The 13,689-nt window shown below is 43.1% G+C and overlaps 1 protein-coding gene across 1 annotated transcript in view; it reads right to left on the bottom strand.

Moving 5' to 3' along the window:
* The window catches only part of LOC140726600 (GRB2-associated and regulator of MAPK protein-like), a 73,510-nt gene that overhangs the window by 19,488 nt on the left and 40,333 nt on the right, over positions 1–13,689 (bottom strand). Inside the window, 1 exon segment of the mRNA XM_073043191.1 lies at positions 11,157–11,287. Within this exon segment, the coding sequence (XP_072899292.1) occupies positions 11,157–11,287 (131 nt within the window).

Here is a 13,689-nt window from a genome sequence, read left to right as displayed (position 1 = left end):
AGAACGGAGTCACTGGTGAATTCAACCACAAACTGGCCTGTGTCACAGGGTGGGGTTCTCCTTTTATACCCTGTTGAAAAAAACTATCACATGACCTCTCACTGGCGGGGAAATTACTTCACTCCACCATCACATCATGCCCAGCATAGCCTCAATTACATCATAGCCATGTGACAGGCACAAGATACCCACAGGTACGTAGCACCCATGATACCCCAGGAGTAAGATATGTTAAAGTGCCGGGGTTGATTGTATTTAATGTATTTAAGTAAACTACCGTAGATTCCGGACTACAGAGCGCACTTGATTAAAAGCCGCTGGCTCTAATTTTAGAAATAAAATCAATTTTTTAATTGTAAAGGCCGCACCGGATTTTAGGCCGCACCGCTACTTTTAAATATACATACGTATCGGTAACACAAATTACGTTGCATATACTTTTTTACTGAACAGCACGAACAACATTCCAATATCTCCTAGCGACTGGTAAAAATATATATACTGCAGCCTACCAGGAAAAGTTATTGATTGCCTTTAACTTAAAAGCAGCGTTTTCGCTCGGGTCTGACGCGCTTGCGTAACGCGATCGGGTCTAATCGGGTCTGACGCGCTTGCGTAACGCGATCGGGTCTAATCGGGTCTGATGCGCTCGGGTCTGACGCGCTTGCGTAACGCGATCGGGTCTAATCGGGTCTGACGCGCTTGCGTAACGCGATCGGGTCTAATCGGGTCTGACGCGCTTGCGTAACGCGATCGGGTCTAATCGGGTCTGACGCGCTCGGGTCTTGCTTTTCTTCGAGTATTTTCCATGTTGATGAGGGTGAGTACAAATGACTGATTTACAATAATTTAATTGTGAAAGTGCGCTTGATTTATCGTACAATTTCATTGGACCTCTGTGAACTACTCATCAATTTTATTGGTCTACTGTTACGAGGCAAAATGTTTACGAGGCGGCATGAAAGAAAACCATGTATTAGCCGCTCTGGATTAAAGGCCGCAGAGTTCAAAGCTGTTCAAAATGTGGGAAAAAAGTAGCGGCTTATAATCCGGAATCTACGGTACTTAAGAACTTTTTAAAAGCTATTATTAATGCTTTTTGAGAGAGTGATTTAGATGCATATCATATTTTTACTGAGTTAAGTATTGTATGTAATTAGTTTTGCTACAACAAGTATGGGACATTGGAAAAAATGTTGAATTTCCCCATGGGGATGAATAAAGTATCTATCTATCTATCTATCAATGTGCACAACGACATCTGGCTCACCAGCCCCTTGAGAACATACTTTCACCATTCAAGAAATCCTTTGCGACCACACATCTCCCGTCTGTTCACCTATCTAGTTTCCCATCATCACCCTGATTCCAATCTTCCTTGCTAAGCCTCGGAGCTAATCATGGTGTCACAGACCTGGCTGTTGCTGCTACTCTCTGAAAGGTCATGCATGCCTTAACTGTATCCAAAGAGTCATACCAGCTAATGAGGGGAATGGCTCTTAGTAACAGGCGATAGGTAATACGTCTGTCAGGAACTCAATGAACAGAATCAGATTTAATATTACCGGCATCCGTCATGAAATTTGTTAACTTTATGACAGCTGATGCGTAACTTTATGACATGCTAAGTAAATTTAAAGAAAAAATACTGAATTGCAGTATGTCTATTAAACAGGTTAAAAAATAGTGCAAAGAGAAGAAATAAATAGTGAGGTAGTGTTCATCGGTTCTATGTCCATTTAAAAATCGGATGGCAGGGAAGAAGGAGCTGTTCCTGAATCATTGAGTGTGTGCCTTCAGGCTTTTGTACCTCCTTCTCAATGGTAATAATGAGAAGAGGGCTTCCCCTGGCTGGTGGGGGGGGGGGGGGGGGAGTTAGTAATAGATGTTGCCTTCTTAAGGAACCACTCCTAAAAGATGTCTTTGATACTACAGAGGTTAGTACCCATGATGGAGCTGACTAATTTTACAACTTTCTGCAACTTACTTCAATCTTGTACAGTAGCTCCCCACCCCCATATCAGACAGTGATGTAGCCAATCAAAATTCTCTCCATGGTACATTTGTAGGAATTTGAGTGTTTTAGTTGACAAACCAAATCTCAAACTCCAAATGAAATACAGCTGGTCTTGTCTTCTTTATAACTGCATCAATATGTTGCGCCCAAGTTAAACCCTCAGAGATATTGACACCCAGGAACTTGAAATTGCTCACTCTCTTCAACTCTAATCCCTCTGAGGATAGGTTTGTGCTCCATTATCTTACCCTTTTGAAAGTCCACAGTCAGCTCTTTGGTCTTGCTGACGTTGAATGTGACACTCCTCAACTAAGTGGAATATCTTGCTCCAGAAACTTCAAGAGCTAAAGCATATTCCATTGTTACTAAGTACGGTAGGTCATTGTCATAATGTAAAAACACTGCACCAACTTTGCACATAGCAAACTCTGACTGACATCAATGAGAGTGTTACAAAATAATTGTTTTAGTGATGTGGGTTAAGGGGCACTTGGCTAAGTAGCAACCTTTCAGAATTAATGCTGTAGAATCCTTTGTAATCATCCAGAAGAGCAAGCAAAGCCTCAACTGAGAGTCAAAGGCCATCTCCAAATCATGGAAAATAAAATAAAACTCTGAAACAAAAGCAGAAATGCTGGAAGAATTCAGCTGGTCATTGAGCATCTGTAGAAACAAATCAGTCACCAACTTAGGTCAACAGCCCTTTCTCAGAACCTCCTACTGAAGCTCAGCTTAGATTTTTATGTTGAGATTTCTAAACAGTCCACTGAGCCCACAACTTTGTTTATATGTGATATATGCAATTTAAAAATGCAGTGAATGCTGCCTGGACTAGAGAGGATGCCTTGACAATAAATTGAGTAACTGGAGGAAAGCAAAAGGGTATGTCAGAGTTAAGCTTTTTTTAAAATAAAAGTGATGGATACATGGAATGCCTTACCGGGGGCTGGTGTTAGAGGCAGATACATTGAGGGCATTTAAGAAACTTAGATAAGCACATGGATGATAGGAAAATGGATGGCTATGTAGGAGGGAAGGGCTAGATTGATTTTAGAGTAGGATAAGAGGTCCACAAATGCTGCAAACCCTCCAAATTCCTCTATCAGCTTGACAGTATATTTAATAAAAATCATGCGTGCCTGGGACACAATAAACCTGCAGGGGATCCAATAATCAGCTCCACAGGTAATTAAATACTTCAGCACTTTTCAGTTTGGAATCATTGCGTGGTACTGTGTATTTATCTCAAATTCAAGATCAATGTAGAATTGTATAATTAACTTCACCTGATGGTGACAAGAGGACGGGTAGGGACAGGTGTAGCTCCTCCTACTCACTGGGGGTGTAAGTGCCAGGAGAACGAGGACGTGTGAATGGAGAGGGATAAGCAGACTAGGAAGTCACAAAAAAAGTGGTCCCTATGAAAAGCAAGCAATGGGGATGGGGGGGGAAAGAGAAAGTCAGACAGGACAGTGATAGGATCCTGCTGCATCCACCAGAAATCACAAAGTAAACTCTATCCCTCTTCGGTCTGGGTATAGGGATGTCCAGGAGATGGGGGAAATACAAGTGATGAAACATGGACTCCATCAATTACAGTAAAAGAGTAGAAAAGGGAAAGAAACATCAGGAATGGTCCAAGTTAATTTGAGGGCAGGAAGCAACACCAATGAAGTCATTGATGTTGCAGAGAAAAGGCTGAGAGAATTGCTAAGCTATCATGCAGTAACCAAAATGCTCCTGTGCACATAGCCTTTGTTGCTGCACTGCTAGAGTTTCCTTTTCAATAACGTTTTACTAAAGTGCCGCAGTTTTCAGGCTGTTTAAATAATCTCCTGCTCAGAGCAATGGTTAGTTTGTACAGCTGTGAAAAAATTGAAGGAACGTTGGCAGCCAAAGTAGGTGTGCAACAAGGACTGTTGGAGGATAATGGGCTGTGAGACTACCTATGGCTACACATAATGAATCAAAAGTCATTCAGGCCAAGAGCAAGTTCTGCCAGGCAGATCAGTGTTAGTGGAGGTGAACTAGTTGAACCTTCATCCCAGTAAGAAGCAGAGGGTCCCAAGTACTTCCTGATGAGAGAAAGAGGTGTACAAATGCTGGATGTCTATGGTGAAGATCAGATGATAGGGACTAGAGAATGGGATATTGTCAAAATGGTAGACAGCATGAGATGCATCTTGAAGGTAGGTCGTAAACGACCAGTCAAAGGGAAACAATAGAGTCAGGGTATGAAGAAATAAAAACCAGCTGCTGGAGGAACTCAGCAGGTCAGGCAATTTTGATTGAGACCCTTCAAATTGAAGGGCTAAGTTTGGTGGAGCAAGAGCAGGCAAAAACAATGGGTCTACGAGGATAGTCCTATTGCTCATCTTTGTGTAGAGTAGGGGCAGAATCAGAAGAGATCTCAACTTCAAGTTTAATTGCCACTCAACCATGTATAAATACAGCCAAATGAAACAGCATTACTCTGGAGCCAAAGTGCAAAACACAGTACCAACAATCATAAAAAGCCCAAGGCACATATAGCACATACAAAGTGTGTACAAGATAGCACTAAAATACAGTCACACAAGAAAAATTGTCTTCTGCTGTGCGAACACTAGAGGCAGCACTGACTCCAACATGGACACTGTACCACTCTGCTTCCGACACTCTGGTGGAGAATTTGACTCTAACGCCTATCCCTGGGTGCTGCAAACAGGCGACAGTGCAGTTTGATGCCTAGTCCTCACTATGACTGAGGCCATGCAGCTTCCCCACTGTCCATCCTTGCCATTTGCCAATAAACCAATGAATAGGGACTTCCACCATTCCAATCCACAAATGTTATAAAGGGTCTTGCAGTCACAAGAAAAGAGACCAAAAGCAACCAAGTCAATCACTTGCCGTTAGACCGCACATCTCCTTAGCACACTGACACCTCTCCGCTGCACCAGGTCCAACTCCTTCAGTTTCTCCACCAACAAGCAACTCGCTGATGGGGTAGACTTGCAGTACATTAAGCTCTTAATGTCCAGCGAAGTCTTTAATAAAGACAGTAACATCTTTGGTTGATCCTGTAGAATAGTGGTCGCCAACCCGTCGATCTCGATCAACTGGTCAATCTTTGAGACTTTCCCCAGTAGATCCCGAAAAAAAAAAAGAAAAATAAATATACAAATACTGTTGAGAGATTATTTCCGGGTTGCGGGGTTTTCGTTCTGTTCTTTCTGCCCAGTGCACATGTACATAGGTCCCCCGCACTACACAGTGTACTTCAGTGGTCCCCAACCACCGGGCCGTGAGGAAACAATATGAGTCAGTTGCACCTTTCCTCATTCCCTGTCACAGCCACTGTTGAACATGAACCCGCATGAGGTCATCAGTCGCCTAAACGCGCGGCCGGCGGGAAGAGCCGATGCTACTGGCCCGGAGCGTGGCCGGTGGGAATCGCCAATGCTACTGGCCCGGAGCGTGGCCGGCAGGAAATGCTGATCCTACGGCCCGGAGCGTGGCCGGCGGGAAATACCGATGCTACTGGCCCGGAGCGTGGCCGGCGGGAAGTTCCGATGCTACTGGCCCGGAGCGCGGCCGGTGGGAATCGTCGATGCTACTGGCCCGGAGCGCGGCCGGTGGGAATCGTCGATGCTACTGGCCCGGAGCGCGGCCGGCGTGAAGTTCCGATGCTACTGGCCCGGAGCGCGGCCGGTGGGAATACCCGATGCTACAGGGCCAGAGTGCAGACCGATGGGCGCCACCTCTGAACCTGTTTAGCACACCGAATGTTCGTGGGGAACCCGGTGCTAAAATATTCGCAGACAACCTAATTCAGGCTCAAGGTTTCGTAAGTATCAGAGCAGCTACCTCGCTGAGATCTGCTGAAACAAACTTTTGTCGGTCGATAGATCCTACAAGGGGGGCGGGCACGGGCCTCTCGCTCTCCTCGCTCGGTTGGTCGCTCTGTCCGGACTGTAACCGCCACGGCCTTGGCACCAGGACCTCCAGCCCTGACCTTGTCCTCTCACCCCACCCATGACCAGCCGCACCTGGCCAGGGCGTCTGGCAGCGGGCGGGCAGAGGATGGAGTTTGGGCCTGGAGGCTGTCTAATGCAGCAATGGAGCCCTCAAAACTGCTTTGGTACCCTGAGTCCAAGCACCCTGCACTTAAAGATGAACCCGTTGAGTTTGTTCTGTGGAAAAAACGTGAGCAGGGCGGGACAGCAGCTAAGTGCCGAGAGCCATGAAGGTCGTGTTTAACACCCACCTCCCCCCCCCCCCCCCAATATTAAACTGGTCCACGGTGCAAAAAAAGGGTGGGTACCCCTGGTGCTTATGCATTATTTCTACTTCCAGGTTGCGGGGTTTCACTTCCGGTCTTTTCTGCCCCAGTGCGCATGCGTGTGACTTATCAATTTGGAGTCGATCTTGCCTTTCACTAAGGCCGAGGTAGTGGATCTTGGTCTTAAAAAGGTTGGTGACCACTACTGTAGAAGCTGCTGCGACCAAGCATGTCACCATTTTAACTGAGATCTCCTGGTGTGATGATATTTAACAGTCCAGGAGACATTGATCAGGTAGTGTCCAAGAATGCCAACTGACCTGTAAAAGGTAAAGGCAAGTCTGCCAAGACCACAACTCCACTATACTTGTCTGTGAGTTTGGTGACCTAGTTAGTAATGGTACAGAATGACTGGAGTACTATGTGTTTAGAGAATAGCAGGTGGAGTAGAGGTGGGGAGTGGAGAAGTTAAGGTGGTTAATGTAGCCCTCTACACTCTGTGCTGATGTGTGGTCATAACTTGAAACGCTGACCAGTCCTTTACCTCCACAGATGCTACTTGACCCACTGAGTTCCTCCCAGCAATTTGCTCTTCCTCCAGATCCCAGTATCTACAGAATCTTATGTCTCCCTTAAATTATAGTCACCAATTCCCACTATAAACTTCAACGGACTTAGTACACACAACTTCTTAGGTACAAGTTTTTTAATTCCACTACCTGGTGTGTTCATCAGTCCACAGTAAGAGAAATTGTCTACAAATGAAGGAAATTCAGTACTGCTGCTAATCTCTCTAGCAGAAGACAAGATCACACCAAGAGCACAACACGCAATGCTGAAGGAGGTGAAAAAGAACTCAAGGGTAACAGCAAAAATCCTGCAGAAATCTGTAGAACTTGCTGAAGTCTCTGTTCATATGTCCATTATAAGAAAAACACTGAACAAGAATGGTGTTTGTGGAATGTCACCACGGAGGAAACCACTGTTCTCCAAAAAAAAATGCAAAAAAAAATTGCTGTATGTCTCAGATTTGAAAAGAACCATCTGGATATTCTACAATGCTCCTGGGACAATGTTTCGTAGACAAATGAGACATAAGTTGAACTTTCTGGCAGAAATGTACAAGGCTATGCTTGGAGGACACTGCACACCAACACCAAAATCTCATCCCCACTGTGAAGCATGGTGGAAGGAGCATCGTGGTTTGGGGCTGCTTTGCTGCCTCAAGTCTTGGACAGCTTGCAATCATTGAGGGAACAATGAATTCAAAATTGTATCAAGACATTTTACAGGAGAATGTCAGGGTAGCTGTCCATCCCTGAAGCTTAATAGAAGTTGGATAATTCAACAAGATAATGTCTCAGAGACAAGAGTAAGTCAACAACAGAATGATTTAAAAAGAAGAAAATTTGTGTTTTGGAATGGCTGAGTCAAAGTCCTGACCATAATCCTATAGAAATGCTGTGGAAGGACCTGATCCAAGCAGTTCATGCAAGGAACCCACCATCATAGCAGAGTTGAAGCAATTTTGTAAGGAAGAATGGCCTAAAACGCCTCCAAGCTGATGTGCAGGACTGATCAACAGTTGCCGGAAACATTTGTCTGAAGTGAATTTATTGCTATACAAGGGGGTCACACCAGTTACTGAAAGCACAGGTTCACATACTTTTTCCAACAAATACATTTAATATTGGATAATTTTTCTCAATAAATAAGTATATAAATAAGTATTATTTTTGTTGTGCTATTTATTTAAATAGGTTCTCTTTACCCAGCTGAATGAAGATCTGATTACATTTTAGGTCTTCTTCTGGGGCAAGTGGGACCAGTACAAAAGGGATGGGCTGCATTTGAATCTGAGGGGGACTAATATTCTTGTGGGTAGATTTACTAGAGCTGTTGGGAGCGCTTTAAACTAATAAGGCAGGGTGATGGGAACCAGTACGATAGAGCTGAGGATGAGTCATCACATTTACAAGTTGATGATGGGTGTAACATGAACGTAAGGAAGGACAAGCCAATGATTGGATACAAATGCATACAGAGTTAAATTGCACCAAGGGCAAAATTCAAATGGGCGAAGGATGTATTTAAGTGCACATAGCATTCAGAATAAGGTGGACAAGCTCGTGGTGCTTGGCAATTGGAGGTTGGTCAGTATGATGTTGTGGGCATCACTGAGTCGTGGCTGAGGGAAGGTCATAGTTGGAAGCTTAGCATCAATAGGATATGCTTTGTATTGAAAGGACAGGCAGGAAGGCATAGTTGGTGGTGTGGCTCTGTTGGTAAGAGATGGAATTACATCTTTAGGAAGAGGTGACATAGCAGCAGAGCATACTTGAATCTTTTTGGATGGAGTTAAGAAATTGCAAGGGTAAAAAAATTATGGGGATAATATACAGGCCTCCAAATAACAACCAAGATGTGGGGTTGAGATTGCAAAGGGAGCTGGACAAGGACTGTTTAAAGGTAATGACACAATTGTAATGGGGGACTTCATAATGCAAAGAGATTGGGAAAAATCAGGTTGGTGTCAGATCGCAAGACAGGAATTTGTTGAATGTCTACGAGATGGTGTTTTAGAGCAGCTGGGGCTTGAGCCGACTTGGGGAAAGTCCATCTTAGATTGGGTGTTCAGTAATAACCCAGATCTAATTAGGGAACTTAACATAAAGGGACCATTAGGAGGCAGAGATCATAATACGATTGAATTAATACTCTCAATACTGAGAGGGAGAAGCATAAGTCACATGTATCAGTACCACAATAAAATAAAGGGAATTACAGAAGCACGAGAGAGGAGCTTGCCCAGATGGATTGGAAGAGGATACTGGCAGGAATGACGGCAGAGCACAGATGACTGAAGTTTCTGGGACACAGTTTCTGTTCACAAGACACAGGCATATGTCCCACAGAGCAAGTAGTTCTCAAATGGCCGGGGTAGGCAACCACGGCTGCCAAAGGAAGTTAAAGACTACATAAAAGCCCAGGAAAGAGCATATAAGGTAGTAAAAGTGAGTGGGAAGTTGGATGATTGGTAAGTATTTAAAATCCAACAAAAGGCAACTAAAAAAGGCTATAAGAAGGAAAAAGATGAAATATAAAGGCAGACTAGCCATAATATAAAGCAGGATATCAAAAGATTTTTCAGTTATATAGAGTAAAAGGGAGGTGTGAGTTGATATTGAACCACTAGAGAATGATGCTTGTGAGGTAGTAATGGGGGAGAAAGAAATAGCAGATGAACTTAATGGGTACTTTGTACCTGTCTTCACTATGGAAGACACTAGCAGTGCACCAGAGGTCCGTGAGTGTCAGGGAGCAGGAGTGAGTGCCATTGCTACTACAAAGGAAAAGGTGCTAGGCAAACTGAAAGGTCTTGAGGTGGATAAGTCACCTGGACCAGATGGACTACATCCCAGAATCCTGAGAGAGGTTGCTGAAGAGATAATGGAAGCATTGGTCATGATCGTTCAAGAATCACTTGATTTTGGCATGGTCCCACAAGACTGGAAGATTGCAAATGTCACTCCACTCTTTAAGGGAGGAAGGCAAAAGAAAGGAAATTATAGGCCAGTTAGCTTAACATCAGTGGTTGGGAAAGTGTTGGAGTCTATTATTAAGGATGAGGTTTCGAGGTACTTGGAGGCTAATGTTAAAATGAGTCAAAGTCAGCATGATTGCTGTAAAATCTTGCCTGACAAATCTGTTAGAGTTCTTTGAGGAAATAACAAGCAGGGTGGACAATGAAGAGGCGGTGGATTTCATTCACTTGGATTTTCAGAAGGTGTTTGATAAGGTGCCGCACATGAGACTGATTAACAAGACAAACTCCTATGGTGTTACAGGAAAGATACTGGCATGGATAGCAGAATGGCTGAAAGGCAGGAGGCAAGTGGAAATAAAAGGGGCCTTTTCTAGTTGGCTGCCAGTGACTAGTGGTGTTCGCAAGGGGTCAGTATTGGGGCTGCTACTTTTTACATTGTTTGTCAATGATTTAGATAATGGAATTGATGGCTTTGTGGTAAAGTCTGCAGATGATATGAAGATAGGTGGAAGGATAGGTACTGTTGAGGAAGCAACACAATTGCAGCAGGGCTTAAACAAATTGGAAGAATGGGCATAAAAAATGGCAGATAGAACACAGTGTTGGGAAATGTATGATAATACAATTTGGTAAAGGGAACCATAGAAAGAACTATTATCTAAATGGGGAGAAAGTTCAAACATTAGAGGTGTACGGGGACTTAGGAGTCCTCGTGCAAGACTCCCAGAAGGTTAATTTACAGGTTGAGTCTGTGGTAAAGGCGGCAAATGCAATGTTGGCACTTCTTTCAAGGGGAATACAATATAAAAACAAGGAGATAATGCTGAGCCTTTATAAGGCACTATTCAGGACGCACTTGGAGTACTGCCAACAGTTTTGAGCCACATATCTCAGAAAGAATGTGTTAACATTGGAGAGAATTCAGAGGAGGTTCACAAGGATTATTCTGGGAATGAAAGAGTTAATGTACGAGGAGCATTTAGCAGCTTTTGGCATGTACTCACTGGAATTTAGAAGAATGCGGGGAGTTCTCATTGAAACCTACCAAATGTTGAAAGGACTAGTTAGGGTGGATAGGAAGAGGATGTTTCCTATGGTGGGGGTATCCAGAACTAGAGGACACAGCCTCAAAGTTGAAGGGTCTCGGCCCGAAACATCAACAGTGCTTCTCCCTATAGATGCTGCCTGGCCTGCTGTGTTCCACCAGCATTTTGTGTGTGTTGTTTGAATTTCCAGCATCTGCAGATTTCCTCGAGTTTGTTATTTCTGTAGAATAGTTTACTTTCCTTAACACACAAACATTCATAAACATTTATTCAAGCTCTGACCTTAACATTAAACGTTATTTCCTCCATGACATATACTCTTTCTGGGAAGGCTTTTGCCACCTCCTCCACACTGTTGAAGTATTGCACGGGTTCCTTGATATCTCTGTCCTGTTCCAGTAACTTAAATTGTCCTGCAAAAGGCAATAAACAAAACTACATTTCAAAAAATGACACATCAATCATGTCCTACCAATCTTTCTGGCTTCCACATGTTTTAAGTAGCTTGGTTGAGCATAAAAATGTAAATGCTGTCCTAGTAAGAGATAATAACTGTATGCAAGAATAGGAAAGCTGAGAGTCAATGATGGCAAACACAACAGGTGTATCCCCTCCCCCTTACAAAGGTAGCGCGTTCCTATGAAACCTCTCTTAAGCCGAAATGGCGTAAAGTGAAGAACCATTAATTTATTTGGGAAAAATTTTCATAAAAGCGAAAATCTTCTTTGTAATGCGAAAACAGATTACTAATGTAGGTCTTTTGTAAAAGCGAAGTGACATAAAGCGGGGGGCACCTGTACACAAATCCTTTAAACTCAGCTCAATAATTCCACAGTTCCCTAAAGTTGTTATAGCCAGGAGTGGTAGTGGGGGATAAGCTCCTTCTAAATGCTCCCAATAGCCTCTATCTTAAGTAGCCTCTAACTACAAAGCCTAGCTCCTGGCTTTCACATGTGGCTTAGCTACTAAGCCTGGTGGAACCAATTTTACTGGAAGGAGAAGGGGCAAAGGCAGGTTCCTGGTGCATCATCTTGCCCAACCAAACCTCAAGAACCTATATTTTCTTTGGTCTGCTTATGCTAAGTACTGTCCTGTGTTCAGATGAACCAAAACAAATGATTAAAAATATTTTAGTCAGTCTTAAGCCACCTACTGTTCAGCTAAAATAGCTTCAGCATTTCTCCAAAATCAGCTTTGCTTTTCTCACATTTTGTTGTTTTACATCCTTAGGTACCTTAAAAATCCAATCTGCTCTGAAGTGTTTGTTTCAGTCTGTATTAAGTATTTCACAACTATTCCGTTTTGCAGAATGAACTCTGAACTATTATAGCACTTAATTTAAAAAAGAAAATTAACTTTTTAAATCCAGTAAAATTATATTTTAGATCTAGTAGTTTTTGCCACTAAGCCCCATATAAGCACACAGTGACCTGACTTTGCTTAGATTAACTAATACATTATTAGATCAAAAAAGTACAAGAATGTGATATATGTTTTCAAGCATTTAAATTATGATCCAGTACAAGATAGAAAACCCAGAACTCCCACTTCACCAAACTTAATTAACAAATGATATCATATAGCAGCATGTGCCAGGGATGTCCTACATTTCACCAGTGTTAATTTATTAGCTCCACCTGTAGAAAAGATGAGGATGTTATAAAAGATGGCGCAACCATCCTTGCACCTTCTTATTCTGACATCTTCCCCCTTCCTTTCCAAACCTGATGAAAGATCTCAGCCTGAAATATTGACTGTTTATTCATTTGCATAGATGCTAACTGACCCGCTGAGTTTTGCAAGCACTCTGTGTGAGTTGCTCTGCAAAATGATCACAGTCTGTGGTTGATCAAGGAGGCCACATCAGGAGCACCTAATGCAGCAAGCAAGGTTAGATAATGTGCATGAGGAGGGCATGCAAACTCCACATGTCTGCCTGAAGGTACCTACAGGTGTATTGGTATCCTCCCATATGAAGATGTGCAAGTTGCAAATTGCCCTCGTGCAGAATGGATGGGAATGTGGCAATCGGAGTGCTCTGAGAGCTGGAAAAGATATAATGGGCTGAATAACCTTATACACTGCAGAGAGATGTAGAAATAACTGCCATCAGCATTAAGTACAGAAAAGAAGAGAGAAAATGGAAATCCCCTTAATTATAAAGAAATCAAAATTGTTGCATTTGGAACTGATTTGAAAGCAATAGTATGTAAAAAAAAAGTAAATTGAAAAGTTTGAAGTAAGAAAGTAAATCAAATTGGAAGTCCAACAATACCCTCAAGATTTCGTGAAAATGCTCACCAGGTGAGCACTGTTTCTGACAAGTGATTCTGTAATAAATATATTATTAGTAATACACCCTACCCTCGTTATATGCATCTTCAGACAACGCGGATTCAGTTATGCTTCAAACCTATTTCTACCAACTTCTCCTTTTATGCGTCCAAAACTCTGTTATGCGAGGCTGTTGGGACGAGAAGCACCGCTTTCCCACCAATACAAGTCACGTGCATACGCCTCACAGTCAGTCTCACTCCCGCCAGTCTCGCATTGGTTTTGGCAGCATGTGGATGTGCTATCTTGCGCTCTTAAACTTCTGTTGTTATTACCTACGGTGCACTGATTTTGTGCATGAAATATTTAACTATGCCTCCTCAGCATCCCATGTCGAGTCCTGGGCCATCAGCCAAGCGGCAGAGAAACGCTTTAACACTTGAAAAAAAGTTGGAAATTATAAACAGGGCCGCGTCAGATGAAGGTAACACAGCTCTGGGACTCTACTTCAGCCTGGGTGAGTCCACAATCAGAAACATAA

This window comes from Hemitrygon akajei, chromosome 1 (genome assembly GCF_048418815.1).
Source record: "Hemitrygon akajei chromosome 1, sHemAka1.3, whole genome shotgun sequence".
NCBI classification, from domain to species: domain Eukaryota; kingdom Metazoa; phylum Chordata; class Chondrichthyes; order Myliobatiformes; family Dasyatidae; genus Hemitrygon; species Hemitrygon akajei.
This window is presented reverse-complemented; position numbering and strand designations above follow the sequence as displayed.